The sequence below is a fragment of the Ciconia boyciana genome, chromosome 19 (genome assembly GCF_034638445.1).
Source record: "Ciconia boyciana chromosome 19, ASM3463844v1, whole genome shotgun sequence".
Taxonomy (NCBI): domain Eukaryota; kingdom Metazoa; phylum Chordata; class Aves; order Ciconiiformes; family Ciconiidae; genus Ciconia; species Ciconia boyciana.
Genome location: NC_132952.1, coordinates 3209630 through 3229034, shown reverse-complemented (window position 1 = coordinate 3229034; position 19405 = coordinate 3209630). Strand labels below are relative to the sequence as shown.

General features: G+C 39.1%; 1 protein-coding gene across 5 annotated transcripts in view; it reads left to right on the top strand.

Annotated features, from left to right (window-relative positions):
- The window catches only part of VPS13D (vacuolar protein sorting 13 homolog D), a 111430-nt gene that overhangs the window by 75413 nt on the left and 16612 nt on the right, over window positions 1-19405 (top strand). For all 5 annotated transcript variants that reach the window (XM_072884143.1, XM_072884146.1, XM_072884142.1 and 2 more), the window contains exons 65-66: window positions 8236-8368; window positions 10245-10440. In XM_072884143.1, coding sequence (XP_072740244.1) covers window positions 8236-8368; window positions 10245-10440 — 329 coding nt within the window. The remainder of the gene's footprint in view (window positions 1-8235; window positions 8369-10244; window positions 10441-19405) is intronic.

Sequence of the window (19405 nt, the reverse complement as noted above, 5' to 3'; positions counted from 1 at the left end):
TTAAATAGGAGGTGCTTTCAGATCCGAAGCGTGGTCACAGGTGGCTGTGGCAGATGATGAAAGTGAGTGGAAGGAGGGTGACTGCTGGGGTGTATGGCCTGAAGGAAATGCCCTAGGAAAATAAAAATCAACAGAGTTGGTAAAGATGATGTTAAAAAGCAAACTTGGTCTGCTGCCCTCTGAATACACTGTTGTTACGTATTAACTCAAGGAACTGGACTAGATCTCTTCAGGCTTTTTCTCAAGTTTTCAGTATATAGAGGGGTTTTTCAGGACGGGGGTGTAAGAGGGCAAATGATTCCATTCCCAAAAAATAAACAAACAGGAAGACCCAAAAGCTGTGTAAGAGTTAAAGTTGGGGGAGGGGAATTATCTGTTAAGAGTATTAGTTGTTTAATAAAGCGCAGTTGTCCTCCAGATGAACCCGCCAGTGACTCTGCAATTGGGGTCATTCCAAGTTCATGCTGTGGACTTTTGACTGCCTTCTGTGTCTGCGAAAACAGCCGGCAGTTCCTGCAGGGATCACTCATTCAACCCTGTAACACAAAACTATTGCCAAGGGGCACCTGCTGGCGCAGCTTCCCGGGAGGTCCCCGGGGAAGCGGCCCGACCCGCCGGGCTCTGCGCGATGGAGCCGGCGGGGGCTGCCCCGGGTACCCGGCTCATCCGGCAGCCAGGCAGGCCCCGCATCGGGGGGCTCCACAGATCGCCCGGCCAGCGTGCCCTTGTCAGGATGCATTAGGAAGCTCAGTTAACGATGGGATGTGAGCTAATTAAAGCTCCTTTACTTGGCTTCTGTGACGTAAACAGGGGTGGAGAACGCTGCACGGCATCTCAAGAAGCGTATGTTTGTTCAGTGGGAAAAGCCGATGCCTCCTCTTGGTTGTCAGTAATTTAGGGAGGGTCAAAGTTGACGTGTCTCTTAAAATGAGAAGCTGATTATAGCATTTCGCTGATTTAGTATTTTCTAAATTAAGACTGTGTCAGTTCTGTTCATAGTTCCATTACACGTTTCTCTCTGTGCAATTTGACTTGGTTATAAATGCGTTTTGGGCTCGGCCTGGACCATCCTTTCTGTATTTACCAGTTGACCTGGGTATGTATTAATGTGTAAAGGAAAGTGTAAAAGTACATGGCGTATAAATTTAACTGAATTCACAAACTGTCCTGCTTAAGTATCTGAGTAATTCTTAAGAGACTGACAGAAGCCATGTAAAAGTATTTTGTGGAACAACTTCAGATAGCTAGGACTTTTAAATCTGACAAATAAACACCTGCTATTTTTTCAAATACTTAAAGCATTTCCTTTTTTAGTCAAAGTATAATGCACAGTTGACCACAGTGATGTGAAAGGAGGAAGCTGTATTGTCTGTCTGCTTACTGATGTCCAGTCTGTAAAATTAAGTATCTAGTGCTTCCATTCCATAACAATGCATGTATCGATTAGTAAAGAAGCTGCTCTAAAAGTTACTGTTATGGTAAGTCACAGAAATGCCTCAAGATTGAGATTTAATACATTGCAATAAAAGCAAGGAAACTTAGGCTGAAGAATTTACTAGACAAGTTTATCTGTCCCACTGCACCTAGCCATTATGTATATCCAAGAATACTGCATGTCTTTTTTATTTTTACACTTTCAAAGGAATAACACCAAGATCTGAGGATAGCTAACTGCTCTAAAACTTTTTTTTAACCATAACAAATCCTAGCAGCATGTATATATGTCTGCTTAGCCTATAACATGTACACTGTGAAGATTTTTGCCTTCATATAGCAAAATAAATGCTTAATTTTGAACTGCTGTATTTTACTGTCGGAAGTCAGCGTAAAAATTGGCTTCCTCTAAAATACCTGTAACAGGTTGGGGAGATGTATGAAATAAAGGTGATTTTTAATGATATTGCTAGAAGGCAAGTAACCACAAGGGATTAAACTTACAGCTATGTATTAAATGTTTAGACATAGTCCATTGTATTTAATCACTTGGCTGAACAGTACTTCCAAAACTTCTGTTCAGCAGGGAAGGGAGTGGATGCGGGGTTTTTTAAAAAACAAAAACAACTCAAAAGAAGGTAGCCTCTAGTTTCTAATGCTATCAATCTACTTGAGTTTATTATATAATTTATAGCTGATTTATGTCAACTGTTTTACATATATATAAAATGCATTGACAATTTCTTTTAAATTTATTTAGATAATAGCTAAAGAATCAGATCATCGTTTCATGCTAAAAAGACTGCTTATTAGTGTGTTTTTTAAAACTTGTGAAAATAATGTTCTGCGTAAAACATTTTGTACTATATAAGAATATATATTTCGGGGCAGAGGGGTGTCAGTATTTTCCAGCTAATATTTACTGTATGTGTGTGTATTAGGGTTTTACTGTTAGGTTCACAGTATGCACTGATCGGAGATGTTTATTCCTTTCAAGCCGTCTGTGCTGTGATGCCTGTTGTTTCTGTTGGTAGTACCTCAGAAAGAAGGTAAATGTCGAGGTAGCGGGGGGGGGGGGCGGGGAACGACGGACGGGGGGGGACGACACACGACAAAGTTCCAAAACCAGTGTTCCTGCTTAGGGCTGTAAGGAAGAATGTATTTAACAGAACTCACATTCAGAAATCTGATAATCACTGTTGGTTCTTTACCTATACAGCCTTTGTTTCCTGCGATAAGCAGCTCTTCTTTTTCACGTGGACAGTTAATTATATTTAGGGGAGTTACTGTTGAAACTGTGGAATGACTTTTAATCATCATCACTAGGGATTTTCCTGTTTTGGAAAATGTAAGAGTGTGTGTAAGAACTGAAGATGACATAATTCACAGTTTACGTTAAACTTTCTAACTTAAATAAATGTTAAATACTCTCTTCTACCTTGCTGAAATAACATACTCAAATTTGTGCTTTCGTCTCTGAGAACCAGCTTTTTAAATTGGAGATAAAAGTATGGACTTCATTGGTGTGTGGTGGTCAAGGTTTCTTTAAAAGATGGTGGTTTGGGGCAAGAGTTGAATGGAGTTCAACAAAGAACTCCTTTTTAAAGGAGTTCTGCCAAGCAAAGATGAGAACTGAGTAAACCCTGTGATTTCTAATTTAAATGCAGTTTGTTGTGAGGTTTGCACAGAAGTTAGAACTGACCTGTATTTAATTTCATCACTTTCTCCCTTAAAATTCCATCTTCAAATGTTCTGCTTTGCTCAGTCAATAATATTTGTAAATGTACCATACTCTGATGCTGGAATTACAATGGAATGTTTGGACTAAAGTCATAATTGTCTGTTTATCCTTTTGGGATGTCCTTAGAGAACCAGGCAGTGCCAAGAGCTTAAAAAGACTTTAAAAGATTACTTAAAACTTATTTCCATGCTGTGTGCTTCATACATCTGGCTTAGAGGGAACATGCAGTACAAAGTCTAGAATTAGTTTTCATGTGCTTTGAATTCTCCTGGTGCCCCATAAGCCTTATTGTTTGGCACCAGCTTTGATTCACAAACTCTGTATAGGGGTGTTGTTGTTTTCTTCCATTGCTTGAAACAGCAAAGGATACGTGGTCAGTGGTAAAAGTTTTTGTGGCAAAACTTCCTTAAGTATTGGGCCTTGTAAAAGAAAGACGAACAAACACACCAAACCATGAGTAGATTACTTTCTTGTACAGATACTCTATCAACTGCTTTTGCAGATCGTGGTAGGTAGTTAATATTGATTGGTGACACTATGTAAACATAAAACAAGAAACGATGAATCAACTGTACTTGAATCTACAGAGGAGGCGGCTAAGGCCAGTGTGCCCCAGGCTTATGGGAGTGTAATAACATTTTCAGTAATCGGGAAGTGCTGAGAGTGGTTTACATGTTGTTCCAAAGATAGTGTTCACAGTAGCATAATGTCCTGGCATTTGGAGGGACATGTGAAAGTTGTTGTATTTCACCCTCCTCAGGAGGATTGGTTTATGTTAGACCATATAGGCTTAAGTTAATGAAGTGCAGTGGGTCATGTTCTCTGCTTGCAGTATATTACCAGTTGGTAGCTTCACATCATACATGAACCGGTGTAGGATGAAAACCAGGGATCAAGTGTCTGTAGAACGTAGACCTGGGAGAAAAGGTCAAAATTTCCCCTCCATAGAGGGGAAATGCAGGAAGTGCCATCTGCTTCGGGGACAAAAAGAGTCGGAGGAGAAAGAGGGTATCTGTGGGTGAAGGTGGACGAATGTTCAGATGACTTTTTGGAGAGGTGCTCCTTTTTCTGTCCAGGCAGAATGAATAAGGCAGAGGACTAAGCAATGCATATTAATGATAAATTGAAATATTTTTAGTACCTGAAATGACAGACTTTTTAATTAGTAGTGTGGAAGACCCGTACTTTGCTTTGTTTGGAGATGCCAGGTTGACAAGTAAAATACCCGGCTTCTTACACGTACCTAATGTGTAGACTGGCTTCATTCAGTAACGCTGCGGTGCCTTTTGGTTAGGAAGCAGGTAACTTACCTTAGCTGATACTGATGTATTGTGTTGCAATTCTGTTTCAAGGAAAAGGATATCTGAAATGGGGAAAAATGCAGAGATAAAAGACCAAGTTATTAATTTCTTTTTTTTCATCGGCAAGTAGACAAAGAACTCATTATGAAAATTAGGATGGAGAAGGAAAGGGACTGGTTTTTAGAAGTCCCTTGATTCATTTTATGTTTGTTCCACAGACTGTTGTATTCAGTTATGTTGGCATTTACATGGTCTTAAGTAGGCTTTGAAGTTATCAGGTCACACCTTATTAACAAAAGCTAAGGAAGACAAGGGTGGATCACACTTTTGTTGTCACCTTTGTTTATCTGGAGACTATTTTCTGCATGACCGGGTTAACAGCTCAATAAGACACCATCACTGCTTTTCCACAAGTCTTAATATCTGAATCGCAGTATCTAATATTGCACTTCTCAAAGGAGGCATCTAAAAGCAAGATATTGGGGGGGAAACAGGCAAGTCTGCTTTTGTGCTTTAACTTGTTCAAATCTCCCTTTAAAGTTTAAGCTGGACTTAAACTGCTTCAATTCGTGACGCTTACTCAAGTTTCTGATCCTGAAATAACTTCTTAGTACAGTGATGATAATCTACACAGACTGGGCATAAGGTGTTGTGCAGGTTTGTGGTTGGTTGGTTGGTTGGGGTTTTTTTTATGTTAGAAATCTTTATTTTTCCTTTTTATATAGGTAGGTACGATTCTCTTTGCTGAAACAGGCTTCAGAAACCATTTCAGGGAAAGTATTTCTGAGGTGCACAGAAAAGGATGGTTAAAAATTTCTGATACTCAGCAGCTATTTCACTCACGTGGTATTACCTGTATTGGGTAATACGAGAGATGATGTAGGTCTTGTTCAGATCAGGAACCGGGATAATGCTGACACTACGGTCTGAATCTTTATTGCAAATAAGAGTCTAAACTTCACAGCAGAAAATGGTGAGTGGCTCGCTTGCCTGGCAGACCTTAACGTGACTTGCTGATGCCTGTAAAACGTCTCAGTTGTTTTATCCTCAGTGGCATTTTAGCTCTGATTGGCAGACTTAGTCGCGTTACGTTCTGTACCTCGGAGCAGGAAGAGTGCTGCAGTGGTCCCCACCTGGAAATGGTTCAGAAGGGACCTATTCACTTGTGCTTGTTGAGGTAACCCCTTGTTTTAGGTACAAATGGTACAGATGACTACAAAAGTTTGGCTTCAGTCTTTGCTAAATGAGTCCAGAAAACAAACAGTACCTGGGGAGGCGGGGGAGGAGGCATGTCAAAAAGTAATTCAGCATGAAGTTCATGTTCTGGAATGAATGTGTGTTGAGTTTAGATTTTGTCACCTGAGTCAGGTGACAGGGCAAAATGGAGACGTTCCATGGTACATTTGGTACATTAGAATCCTTAAGTTGTTCTACTTACAGCTGTAATTCAGTGTTATTTTCTAAATAACACGAACAAAAAAGTCCCTGTTTAACTTTGGTTTTACAGTTAATGGAGTATGACTTTTAAACTGTGTGCATGTGATTTTTTTTTTCTTTTTTCCTCCTTAAAGAGAATAATTTATTATTACATTAAAATTCTTTCTATACACTAAAACAGAATTGTTACTATTAGGTGTCAGATTGTGCTTCACAAAGGAAGGAAGATCTGAGGAAAGACTGGATTGTCTTTACTGGGAAAGCTGGTATAGTGGAGGTGGCCCATTTGGACAGGGTGGGGGGAAGCCAAAGTTGTAAGGAGTGCTTACTAATTTTGATCAATATTAGTAAATTGGTTTACTCCTGCTGGCTGGTTGTCCGATCATGCACTGAGGTAACTTTCAAAATGTGTTCTTGAAAAATTATTTTCAGGCCTTGACAGATGTCTTAATGAGGTTTGAATTTTGAAGGCCTATTGAGCCTTTTAATTTTTATAGCAACTACTCTAATCCTCTTAAAGCAAAGTATTTGTCCAGGAAAAAAACCAACCTGAAACACGGTTAATAGATAGCTTCAGGTTGGTTTGTATTTCTAGGCTAATTTAAAAAAAAACAAAACATCTACATTTAAGTTCACAAAGAGGTCAGGAGTAATTCAGTCCCTGATCACTATGCTCTGTTTAGTGTCCATGTGATCAAGTCACAAGAAGGGTCATGGGATTTAATTTTCATTCACGTTGTTAAAGTCTACTTGTTTAGGTAATTGGAGCCACTGGACTAGTTTGTCTTTGAGCTGGAAAGAAGTATCTAAAACTAGGAAATCATGTCATTAGTGAAAAAGAAATGCAGCCTTGGAAAAAGTGACAGAAAAAGGAAGGGAACTTGATCATTGCATCAAGCACATGAATTAACTGTTTGTCTGTTTCTTCTTTAATCTTTAGCGTATTAGAATCAGAATTTCACACCAGGTCTTAGTTGTCTTCTGCTGCACACTTGAATCGCATAGGCTTTTTTAACATAACTAATATGGATGCAAAGGAGATAGTACATGCAACAAAGCTAAGCTGAGCAACGGAAAGGGCAGTGTCCATATACAGTTCTTAAACAATGAAGTACTTGTCATAGAGGAGCTGTAATCATGCAGGACAGCAATGATTTCACCGTTGCTGCAGCCACCGAGTATCTCTGACATTCCTGTGGCACCTGGTACACTTCCCAGCCCTAGTCTAAGACACAACAAAGCATTAAATTATCTTTCCTTTGGGGGGAAGAAAAAAGTTCATTTATTGAAAGGAGAAGATTGTAAGAATGCTGATGCTAGTTGAGGGAGGTACAGAAGATGAACAACTACACATAACCAAAAAATAGCTAGTTTTTGGAGCTTATCCCAGGAAAATGCCTGCTAGGAGTCCTTTTCTGTAATAAAATCCTGAATACGATGTAAGGTATCAGGGTTTTTGCCTCCTTTTCTTGCCTCCCTCCCTCCACCAAGCTTCTGTTTTATATCTGATTACGTCAAACTAAAGGTCAACAGATCACAACAGATCACTTTTATTTGGTGCTTTTTCATTGACTGGTACTCAGTAATGGTCAGATTTCTCAGAACAAATCCTGTTTGGACTTAGATATCCTCTTTTATCTGTAAGCGCGTCTCACGTCTTCCCCCATACTGTTGAAGGGAAGTGTAAGGAGTAAAAGTGCTCCACACAAACACATTCAGGGTTCCCCTTAGACTTTTGTTTTACAGCGTGGAGTACCTGTGGACGCTTATCAACACAGCCATCTTTCAGCGGATCACCCCATGTGCTGCCATGAACAAGGCGCGGCTCCCCCGCCAGCTCTGTTCACAGTAGAGCCGTTTCTACGTTGTGTTACTAAAAAGAATTTAATTAACTCTTGCAAATGTTTTAGTTTCATGACAGGCATATTTGCCTTGAAGCTTTTCACATATCTTTGCAGAAGAAAAGCTTTGTATCTAAATAACATTCTTGTGAGTTTTTGAAAGGTTACAGTTGGGTCACTGGCACTTCTTTTGGTACATCTTTCACAGACTTCATTTATTTTGGCTCGACCACTGCAGTTGGGCACCTACTTGGTTTTTGACTGTCGCCTCAGGATTTAAGTTGCACCAATGGAAAGCACAGGTTAACATACTTCAGAGCTTTCTTCGTGGCAAAAAAGCTGGAGTGACTGCCTATGTGGAACAAAATGAGTCGTATAAATCTGTATTTCACAAACAGAATCTAGGAATTTTCTTCAGTAAATCTACATAAGAGAAAGACCTTTTGATCTTTAAATAACAGAAAAGGTTGCTCTCTTACAGTTTGCTGGGACCTTGTCAGATGGTTTGGGAAAGACGATGGATAACAGACATCAAACCGAACGAGAATACATTCGATATCACGCTGCAACTAGTGGAGAACATCTTGTAGCTGGAATCCATGGACTTGCACATGGTAACCTTTAGCTGTAATTTTAACTCATTTCTCTCTAAAAGTAATGATCAGATTGAAAAGAACAGTTTGTATTACTCTTGGGCGATTATTTGAAGCCAGGGAAGTGGAGCTATCATAGGCTTTGTATTTGAATTTGAATGCTTGCATGTTGGGGTAGGGGGATGGTTTGATTTTTAAGTTGACAGAAACTACGTTTAAGAATAAGGTCTTTTCACATGTAACTGTAAGTAAAAGCTTTTTCGCAAATTAAAATGAAATTTCAAAGAAAGGTCATCCAAAACTTCAGTTTCTTTGCAGAGTCATAAAATACCCATGCAAACAGTCTTTCTGAGGGCCAGACATTAAAACAAAAATTAGTATGGTTGGGTTGTAGCTTTCTTATGTTTGCTTTCAGTTCCAGAAACCTGAGTTTCCTCAGAATCAGTACATCAGTTTAAAGTAACATTTCACCAGTTGGGTTATTTTGTGGTTTTGTTTTGGTTTTTTTAAGTCTGCTAAGAACTACAGAAATGAATTTGTGTAAAAGGCAGTGGACAAGTCTTAATTTGGCCAGAATCTCACATCAATTTAGTTCATGATTTATCTGTTGCAGAAAGTTAAATCAATACAAGCCAAGTTTAAATCAAATATTTATATTTTGCATCATCTTGACTCAGTTTGTTTAAATGTCAGTCTTCTAGTGCAACTGTTGCAGCCTGTGTAAAGATAATCTGGCTTTCACTAAAACGACAATCTTTTCTATGCTGAGCAAAAGTCTATATGCTGGACTTTTGTCATAAAGAGACACTGTAGGTATTTAAATGGGTCATGAGAGAGGTTTCTCTCTCACCAGTGTGCTGTAAAGGCTGATATAAATTATATTGGTAGAAATGCAGGAAATCTGAAATATGTCAGTCTTTGCTGAAAAGTCAGTTATAAAAGCACTTCATTGTCTTGTATGATCCAGTAACTAGTGGGACTGTTTTAGTTTAATTCTGTGGAGTTTTTAAATGCTTGCCATTACATTTTTTCAAAAAAGCGAATAACTGTTAAATCATCTCTGTTGAAATGTAGGAATTAACCATGAATTACAGTTACTCAAGAGAAGCGATTTAAATATTTCGTGCTTCTCGAGTTTGAAAGTTAAGATGCTGCCTGGTCTGTACTTCGATTACAGACCTTAAAAGAGTACCTGGCTGCTGAAAGCTGAAGAGCCAAATGGTGGTAAGCATTTTTAAATGAGTCCTTAAGCCAGCTGACTAAAAATTGTGATACTCTAATTGTGGACATGTGAACTCTATAAAGTGTGTTCTCAGATGACATGAACTGTTCCAAGTCTTTTGAAGCCTCAGTAGGTTCTTGATTTCTTCACAGCATTCAGATTCTCAGCAACGGAAATGTGCGCAGAAATGTCTGTTGGCAGCATCACAGTTAAAATCACACAAAGCCAGTTTAAAATAATTGACTTTTTCCGGTGGAGAAATGCACTTTTTGATTTTCTGTCTCAAATTGTATAAGCTTTTATGGTAATAGAATTTTGTCACACTGTAAGTAACCGCTTCACCTCAGGAATAGATGAGGACTGTTTGTGTAAATACAGCTGGGAAATAAAACAGTATAGACACATTTAAAAATAAACATATTTAATAATGAATGAAATATTTTTCTGTGGGATAGTACTGTCTGTGCACATGCGTGTGTATACTACATATACAAAGTATAAAGTTGTAATGTAATCAGTTGTGAAACAGTTTTTGTATTACATTAACTGCAGCATACATTTCTATCAAGCTTGACAGTAAATCATTTAGGCAGACAGCATCAGCTGTGACAAGGTTCTGTCATTCTTGGAGGCAATACTTCTGTTTGCCTACCTTGCTGTTCTTGTCTTTGCTAGGTATCATTGGAGGATTGACAAGTGTAATAACTTCAACAGTTGAAGGTGTGAAAACTGAAGGAGGCGTCAGTGGTTTCATATCAGGCCTTGGGAAAGGGCTGGTCGGCACGGTAACCAAACCTGTGGCTGGGGCTCTGGATTTCGCATCGGAAACTGCACAGGCAGTCAGGGACACTGCCACTCTAAGTGGCCCCAGGTCAGTAAGCAGTTTCTATTTCCAAACAATAATGCTGTAAAAGTGCAATAATGCTGTAAAAGTGCATTGCAACCTGCTGCAATTTCTAATCTGATCATCTTTCCTTACCCAAAGAAACAATAATTTAATCAAGTTTACTATGAGCTATTATTAGTGGTGTAGCCCGTTTCATTCCATTTGCTTTTTCTTTAATAGGTGGCATTTGTTGATGTGGTTACTATAACTCCTGTTACAGTACAGGAGTGAAATTTGCACGGAAAAGCTGCAATGTAAAATGGGAATTATTAAGCTACAGCATTAGATTAAAGCAAAATTTTTAAAAGGCTATATATAATGAGATTAAACTTCCACCATGGCATCCTTATGCAGGGTTGAAATGGAAGAGTTCTTCTCCCTGCTCTACCTCCAGCTTCCTTTTAGCTGTGTAGAAGAACAATTCTTCAAAGGTTTGAAGAGTTCTGGCATCAATATAGTGTCATTATCTTCTAATTTTCATTTTGTACAATAGTTCTTTCTCGCAAAAAGTGTGGATATATGTCCACGTGCTTATCTGTTTACCCATACGTATGTGGATGTTAAGTGTCATCACATCAGGACGGATACTTTAGCTTGCTTCCTGTGTTCAGATACTAACGTAATGTGGTCTCTACAAAATAATGATTATGTTTAAAGTAAATGAATGTTCATTAGCACCGACTATGAATGGGGAAGAGGGAGAGGGGTAAGTTCTAAAAAGGCTGCTCTGAGAGAAGATTCTTTTTACTCTTTGTGGCCAAGAGTTTACTTTTTATATGATAGCACTATGCCAAGAAGTCCTGTTGTATGTACGTGAGATCCTGTGTGCTGAAGAAGTGAAAGAAAATCCTAAGTAAATTTATTGGCAGAAAGCTTAGAGAAAAATGTTTGCAAAATGTTGGGTTTTCTCGTTGTTTTGTCTTCCCATTTGGCTTTTCCATTTCCTGTGTTTTATTATGTCATGCTTGGCATCCTGAAGTGTCTACCATCAGTGTTTCAGTAAAGAACAATAAGCTTGATGAAGTGTGAGTGAGGTGCAGGAAACTTTGAAGAGTGAACCTAGGTGTACTTGGTTGTGAAAATGGAAGTGTTTACACGTATGCCTTATGTATTTGGTACTTAGCTTGATCTGTAAAACCAAGAGGTCAAGGATTACCATTTGATAAGTACATATGCATACATAAAATTACATGAGAACTCTAAGTGCATCCCTGAGAAAACACATCTACTCTTTTGTTGTGTATGTGTCTTCATTTTGTGACTGTACAGGTTGATTTATTTAAAGGTGGGGAGAAACATACCTGGCTGTACTGTTAGCTGGCTTACCAGCTGACCTGTGTTTTTATTATAGTTTGTTTCACGATACACATATACTTAAAATTCATGTTTTGACATACTTCCATGACAGCCTATGCACAGTAGTGATGATGTTATCAACAGCTGACAAACAAGATAGCAACTGGGAGAGGGCCTCCAACCAACCTTATCTCTAGCTTCTGTTTGCCTATGTGACATATTTCCCTTTAACTTGTTAACTGTCAATTAAGGGATGAGGTTAAGACAGATGAGCTGAACCACGTTTTTGCTTCCACTAGATTCTGAAATACTATTGTCATAGACAAGCACTGTGGAATTATTTTAGTGTTTACATACACTCTGCAAAAAGTTTCCAACCCAGCAACCTTCTACAAGGGGAAAAAAAACCCCAAACAAAAAGAAGAACCTTTCTCACTTACACTTCTCCAGTCTACAAAATCTGATCAAAACTTATTTTAGATAAACAAATGTACTTGAAAATATGTAGATAATGTAGGAGGGGAAAAAAAACCCCAAAAACATACCTATAAGCAACCTTGCACTCATGTCTTCTTTGGTAAAGGTTTTTTTTAATGTGCTTATATAATGAAGCAACCAAATTGTTCTTTCAGGTGTATTTAAAAAAAAAAAAAACAACAACAAAGGATTTGTACATTTTTTAGACTGCTGTGTACCAATATCCCCCTGCCGCATTTGTTAACCGTTCAAATATGCGTGGTTTGGAATCAAAATAGAACAGTGTTCCAAACCCAAGCTGCTGGCTCCAGTTGAATATTCTGTTTAAGCACGCTGGGCCATGTAGGCTCTTCCAAGCTAAGTACACAAAAACAGCTAACCCTGATGAATATAAGTTTATGGCAGTAACTGATCTCAAGTGTAGTTCTGAACAACTGAAGGATGTGAGTTAATAAGCGTGGCGAGAGCCATCTTGACCTTATCTTGAGACTGACAGCCTATATGTGAGTTTCCAGTATTGGTGCGAAGTTGAGTCAACCAGTTAATTACAGTTGCATTTAAATAGCATGATACATAACCGTAAATTATAGGCCCCTTGCAGTTCTCTAATTACATGGTTCAGTTTTTAAAAAGCCCTGAATTTAAGCTGCTTGACTTCAACCGTTGGATCAGTTTTGAGTGAGATGAGGAATTTTAACTGAGGTTGTAGGTTTCCCTAAAAGGCATGTTCTAATTCCAGCAAAGTCACTGAATTGAATAAGAACACGGAGGAGGACTCTGTAGCTTGCGTTACTGTGCTCAGGCTACATGGACATAAGTCTCTTTTGGCTTCAAAATGTATTGATTTGTATTGGGACTCATGCAGCCAGCACAAACCCTGTGTTTGGAAAATGGAGACAAACTTAACGCAGCTGAGATGCAGACGATGGCTCATAGCTTACGGTGGTAGTTTCAGAAGTGATGTGTTTAAAGTACAAGAAGATATTTTTTAACTCTGACTTTAGGATGGACTTTTTTAAGGCTAATCTTAGAACTTATTATGTAATAATATAATTTATTACGCTTGTTATTTATGAATAAAGCTGCCTTAATACTTTCAAATTTTAATGCAGAGGAGAGCATAAAATAGTTGTTCACAATGCAGCATACATCTAATTTATAAACAGTAAATGTCTGTGCCTTGATACCTTTTTTTTGAGTGGGTTTTATGTGTTCCAAGTACTCTAGTGTCACATACAAGAGTTCTGATTATTTCCATATTTGTCATATACTGCCAAAAGTCTTAAAGACCAGTTCAGAACAGGAAAGCTGTTATGTCTCTAGATACGCTTGGAAAGCTCTCTCCTAGAAACGTGTTTTAAGTCCTAGTGCAGCACAAGTAAAGAACATTTATATTTAGATGTGTGTCTAACTTCACAAGTAGTGCAGGAAACTGCCATTATGGCTTTCTCTCAGGCTTCTGCCAGGTCAGTGCAAGTTGAAGATTATTCTTGAACGGTTGTTGCAAGGGTTTGTGTTCTTTTCTGATAGTCAGAATGTGAGACTTAGAAGGAGATAACCTCATGACCTACCCAATTCTAATGAATTCTGTCAGGGAACTAGACTGTATTAGTTAATAGTTTGAGACTGGCGAGCCATTAATGGTCACAGAAAATTATTATGTAAATATTTGATTATTTTAAATGTACTTCACCTGGAAAGAAGCAGCTTGCGCTAGTTGTTCTTTTGTTCACCACTTTTCTTGCCATCACTTGGAAACGTGCAGTGAGGTTGCAAAGTTTGAGACAATGTCAACAGCGGGTGATTTTATTTTTTTTTCCTTTATGCACCCATCTCTGTTCGCTATGATTTCGATTGTAAGGTCAAAAGCAGTGGACTTGAGAGTGTGAGTATCAGTGACACTGAGAAGTAGTAGTAGAAAATATATACCTACTTGTATGGAACAGCAACTCAGCTAATATGCTGCAAAGAGTATATTCTCCAGGTTCTCAAGTTTTAAAGATAAATATTGCTTGAACCTTAACACCCTCTGTATGTGTCCCACATTCCGTCCTGACCTTGGACTTGATCTAGATCTGACTTCAAGAGTCTTTACAGTAATGTCAGTCGTGTATGGGCCACGACTCTGGGGAAGGAGACGTTGCTGTTCTCCTGGTAAGTCCTACCTAAGATTTTCCTGGAAGCCAGAGAGAGAATACATTTACTGGCTAGTATTCACTGTGTTGTGGAAATGTGGAAATGTTGCAGACAGGACAGTTCAGTTGATTTATTGGTCTAATCGGTAAATGACTTGGGCAGTGTGATTTCCTTCATATCCTCTTTTTTGCCCAGTGGGATAACAGGTCTTTATAATGAACTGTTCTCTCAAATCATCTGTTTTCTTTTGAGCAAACTTGTCCATTTTACTCCTGTGGCACTGTTAAATGGCTGTAAACATTGGCTTTTCCTCAGCGCTAGCCCTACCTCCCGTCTTCAGTTGCTGCTGAACTTGATTTTATGGGTTTACATTCTGCTGTCATTAGTCTATCCAGACTCTTCCATTGCTGTTGTTGAGTTACTCTGAAATCCCCCCAGTCTGTAAGTTCCCATCAGTATTGTGTGAAAAGGGACCGTCATATCCCTGCTCTGTGACAAGCTGTGCTCTGCAAGTCATCCAAAATTGTGTTGGCTGGTTTTACTGCCATATCACATTGCAAATTGATATCCAGTTTTCTGCTTGCTATTCCCCCCCCAAGAGTTTTTTTTTTTAATGTTTTGTTTTATTTTACTGCTTTGCAAGTATCTCCTTGTCATTTAATATTTGTGTTCTGGATTATTTCTCCCCAGATGAACCAGGTTGCAATTTTGTAGGTTGAATCCCATTTCATTTCCTGCCATATTTCTGACCTCTTCAGGTTCTTTAGTGCCTCACTGTCCTCACTGGAGTTTTAAACGCCTCTCAGTTTGTCCTCTCCAAATATAATTTTACATGCTGCTTTTACTAGATCCTTGAAGTTAAGAAAGCCTGGTTTTGTGCCCACACATTCTGCAGCACCTCAGCAGACACTTCTCCCTGCTTTAATCATTTTGTGTTACCAGTCTCACCTGCTCAGCACTCTTCTGTTGGGTTTTAATTTTCCACCGGTATCTTTGTGTAGTTCTGTTGGAGATCCTGTTCTGTTCTTCCAGTGTCTACTCTTGCTTGTTGCATATGCGACTGTAGATTTTCTTGTGGGGGAAGTAGTTCTTCAAACTGCAGCCCTTTACCTCTTCAGCATGGATGATTTCATCTCGAAACCTTAATTTTTTTTCTGAAAATGCACATCAGCTATTTTAGTTTCTTAACTAGAAAGAGACAATAATCCACCATCTAAGACCTAAAATGATTTCTAAATAAATGAAGCTACCCTTAAGAATGAACAGAAAATGGTTCTCTCTTCCTTTTGCCTATTCAGAGAGTGCTTCTTACTGCCATGAGACACTCCTGGCTTGTAGTTGTGGCTATGGTTTTCTTTTCTACAGCTTTCTGTAAGAATGATTTTTATTTTTTTTTCCTTGCTCTTACTCAGAATTATTTTCCAAAGGAATGACTCAGGGTAGGAGAAGTGCAGTCTTCCCTAGACTACACAGAAGTAAGTCTCACATGCTGTACATCAAGAACCTAACAGGGCTTTTTGTCAGAAAAGTCTCAAGTAATGATTATATTTGACTGTGAGTGGAATCCTGTCAAGATTGCTTTGTGTATTCACTCCACCGGCCTACTTCCCCTTAAAGCTCTCTGGAAGGAATTCAAGCAGTTGAGGCATGTGGTTACTCTTCAGGAGTGCCTAAAATCATGAGAATTGAGGATGGAGTGCGCTGCCGTCCCCCCTTTCGCTGCACTTCTGAATCTCTACGTACTCATACAGTGACTAATCCTAAAGAAGTCAGTCTTTAGTTAATAAAACTTATTATTTCAGGAAATAAAAATATAATTTTCACAGTGGTCTGACTTTAGAAATAAAGGATAGTAGAGTTAAGCCCAAGAACTTCTCTGTGTGAGAGAGAAATATGGGGGGACAGCTTTTTCTTCTTTTTTTTCTGTGCCCTCCTCCAGCACTGACAGGCTGGGCACCTCACAGTTCTTCCCTTTGCCTTCCCCCGCTAGGACAAAGAGCTGAAGGATAATTACTTGGGAGCACAGCCTCTGTTGTTCACAATAAAGCAGAATTTGGTATGTGTGGTTGAAGAAAATAACTCTGATGCGTGTAGTTTTCATGATTTTTTAATCCACAGGATATAGTAGAAGGAAGATGAACCTTTAAAACACTCAGTTTGCTTAATCATATTTTATTGCAGAGTCTGTAATTTTAGAGCTGCATGTATAAAAATGTCGCAGTTTCCTGTGTTCCCACATTGTTCCTTGTAGGAAAGCACTGTTAGCTTTCCTACAGAAGTCCAGCTGATACGGAGAATCCAAACTCTGCGCTAACATATCCCTCTCCCTTTCCTTTTCAGAGGGTTGCATGGACATAGATTGGCCCCTGCTGTAAACCCAAACTCTTAACGCCTTTTTATGCATTACTGCAAGTACCTTGCTTTACGCCTGAACAATGTTTCCAGGATGTTATCGCTAGGTATCTGCACTACTAGATACCATTTAGATTTGGAGTATTTGTGAAATCAGTTGTCTTTACAGTCGATTGTCTTTATCCCCTTTTTTGAACTTTACTGAATTTAACTATTTGGAAGGAGGGGAAGAAAAAAACCACAGTGTTTGGACCTACAGTAGCAACCTAATACTTCATTAATATTGTATAGATGTGGTTACTTTCACATCTGCTGTATGTGAATGTTTTTAAGTGACAGGTTTTAGAAAAAAATAAAGCAATTACTGGCTTGCATTAGGCTATGTTTAATCATACAGGTCTTACATTTTACATACATCTGAATAGCCTCTGGAGCTTACGAGCTAGACTTCGAGGAGCAGGGTCTGAGATAGGAAAACTCGAAAACAAACACCTTAGCTATTTTATAAAAGACACTTTGTCAGGCCCAAGGGTTGAAGGTGCTGAGGCTGTTCACTAGAGCTCCCCTTTGCATTTTACTTCTGGCTTTTTATGCACCCTACATACTAGCAGAGAAGTTCTAGATGGTTTAAATTCCAGAAGGGAGTGCTAAGCCTTTAGTTAAAACTTGTGTAACTTAGTTTGTTTAAAGCCTTTTTGCTTTGCCATGACAGGATATATTCCTACTGTTAAAACCGAACAAAAGCCTGGTTTAAGAAAACTGTGTGGTCACTGGCTTTCACCATTGGTAACGTGTCTGTTATCATTAAAAAGGGAGACTTTATGAGGGACTGAACTGTCATTCTAAATACCAGCGTCTATTTTGTAAGCAAGAAGGATTTTGCACTAAAACATCAGTGTTTAGCTTGACATTTGAGGGCAGAAAGAGACCCTGGATGCATTCAGACTGTTGGTTAAGGGACAGAAAGGGATGGGGCACTGGAAAGGAACATCGCGAGGGGAGGACAGATGAGTGAAAACAGAAAATTAAAGCAAATAATGCTGAGCAGTTAGCCGAGCATAAACTGTGAAATTATGTTTTTCTTCGGATGTTCACTCGTTATTAGCAACAAATAATTTTGAAAAAATGAATAGAGAGTTCTTGCTGTGATAGCCTCCACAAAACCAAAATATTTACTAGCGCCTTGGTAAGATACAACTAGAGGCAAGTGTGTTTCCGTCACTGGTTACAGGGTACTGCAGCGAGTGAAACTTGGGTGGCTTGTGCATTAAACCAAAGACTGCTGCTATGGCCAGGTTCAGAACAGGAACCAGACTGGGCTTGGTTTCATTGTGTACAGTAACTGGTTTGGAAAGGGTGCGAGTTTGTAGGAAAAGGCATTACGTTGTGTTAGGCCAGTCTGGTGCGAAAGGAGAGTCACCATCCCTGGAGGGATTTAAAAGGCGTTTGGATGAGGTGCTTAGGGACACGGTGTAGTGGTGGGCTCGGCAGTGTTAGGTTTACGGTTGGACTCCATGATCTTAAAGGTCTTTTCCAACCTCTGTGATTCTGAGAGGTGGCTGAAAATGGACATCGCGGGTGCAACACCTGCTCCCTTTCAAATGCGACACTTCTGAAGGCATGGGGAAGCTGCTGCTTTTCGGGACAGGCAGGCGTTTGCAATAGGTAACCAACGCTTTCCACTTAGGTTAAATCCAAGGCACTGTCACGTAGGCCTGGCAAAGTCCATCAGAAATTCAAGCAATTATGAACTTCCTTCTGAAAAGAGCTGATAAATCCTTTGCTGGATTTACCACAGATTTATTCTACTACTTACACTTTAAGTGACGATTAAGAGGACTGCATTTGTTCCACAAAATGGAATTCGTATACTGCGTGCCCACTTCACAGTATTTAGCTATTAACCACAAGGAATGCATCTAGACAGGGAGAAATTTTTATTTCCTTAGGAAATACTGGTATTTCTAGCGCCTGCATATTTTGTCTAATTATCTTATATTTCAGCAAAAGCTTTTGGACACCAAGGCCAAAAAGTAAAAGGAACACCTTTTACTGTGTTGTAAGTTTTCTGGCATTCATGGGGTTTTTAGATGCTTCCTTATTCAGCAAGCACTCTGCGAACTGAGGCTGTGGTCTCAGTGGATTCTGTGTGAGAGTTTTCCTGGGTTGAAACAAGTACAGAGAGCTGCAGATTTAACTAGTCTGCAATGGCATCTCCTAGAATGGAACTGAACAGACTTTGAAAAACCGGAAAAAATTATATTTGTGCGTTAGCATCAACAGAACAAACTAAAAAGTCATCGAAGACCAGGCAATAAAGTATTCACAATTTCCATTCACAAATCTACTTGCTTAGAATTAGGTGGGATAAGTCGAAAGCGTATGCGCACCAGAAACGAAGGAAAGCTTTATTCAAAACAGACGTGTCTGTTGGAATGTACCAGGACAAATGATCAGACTGCATTAAACCAGTCGGACTTGATCCCCAGAATTGAAAAAAATTTAATACACATTCTGTGGGTTTTTATAATATCTTTTTGGCCCTCTTACTAATATTTTCAGTTCATAAAAATAGTAGGAAAGATGAAACTGGTGTAAGGCAATAGGAATATAGCATTTGTTTATTTACTTATTTCTAAAGCACCAATGGCATGAGCTGCTGGCCAGTGCGGTGGCTGGCTGTATGACC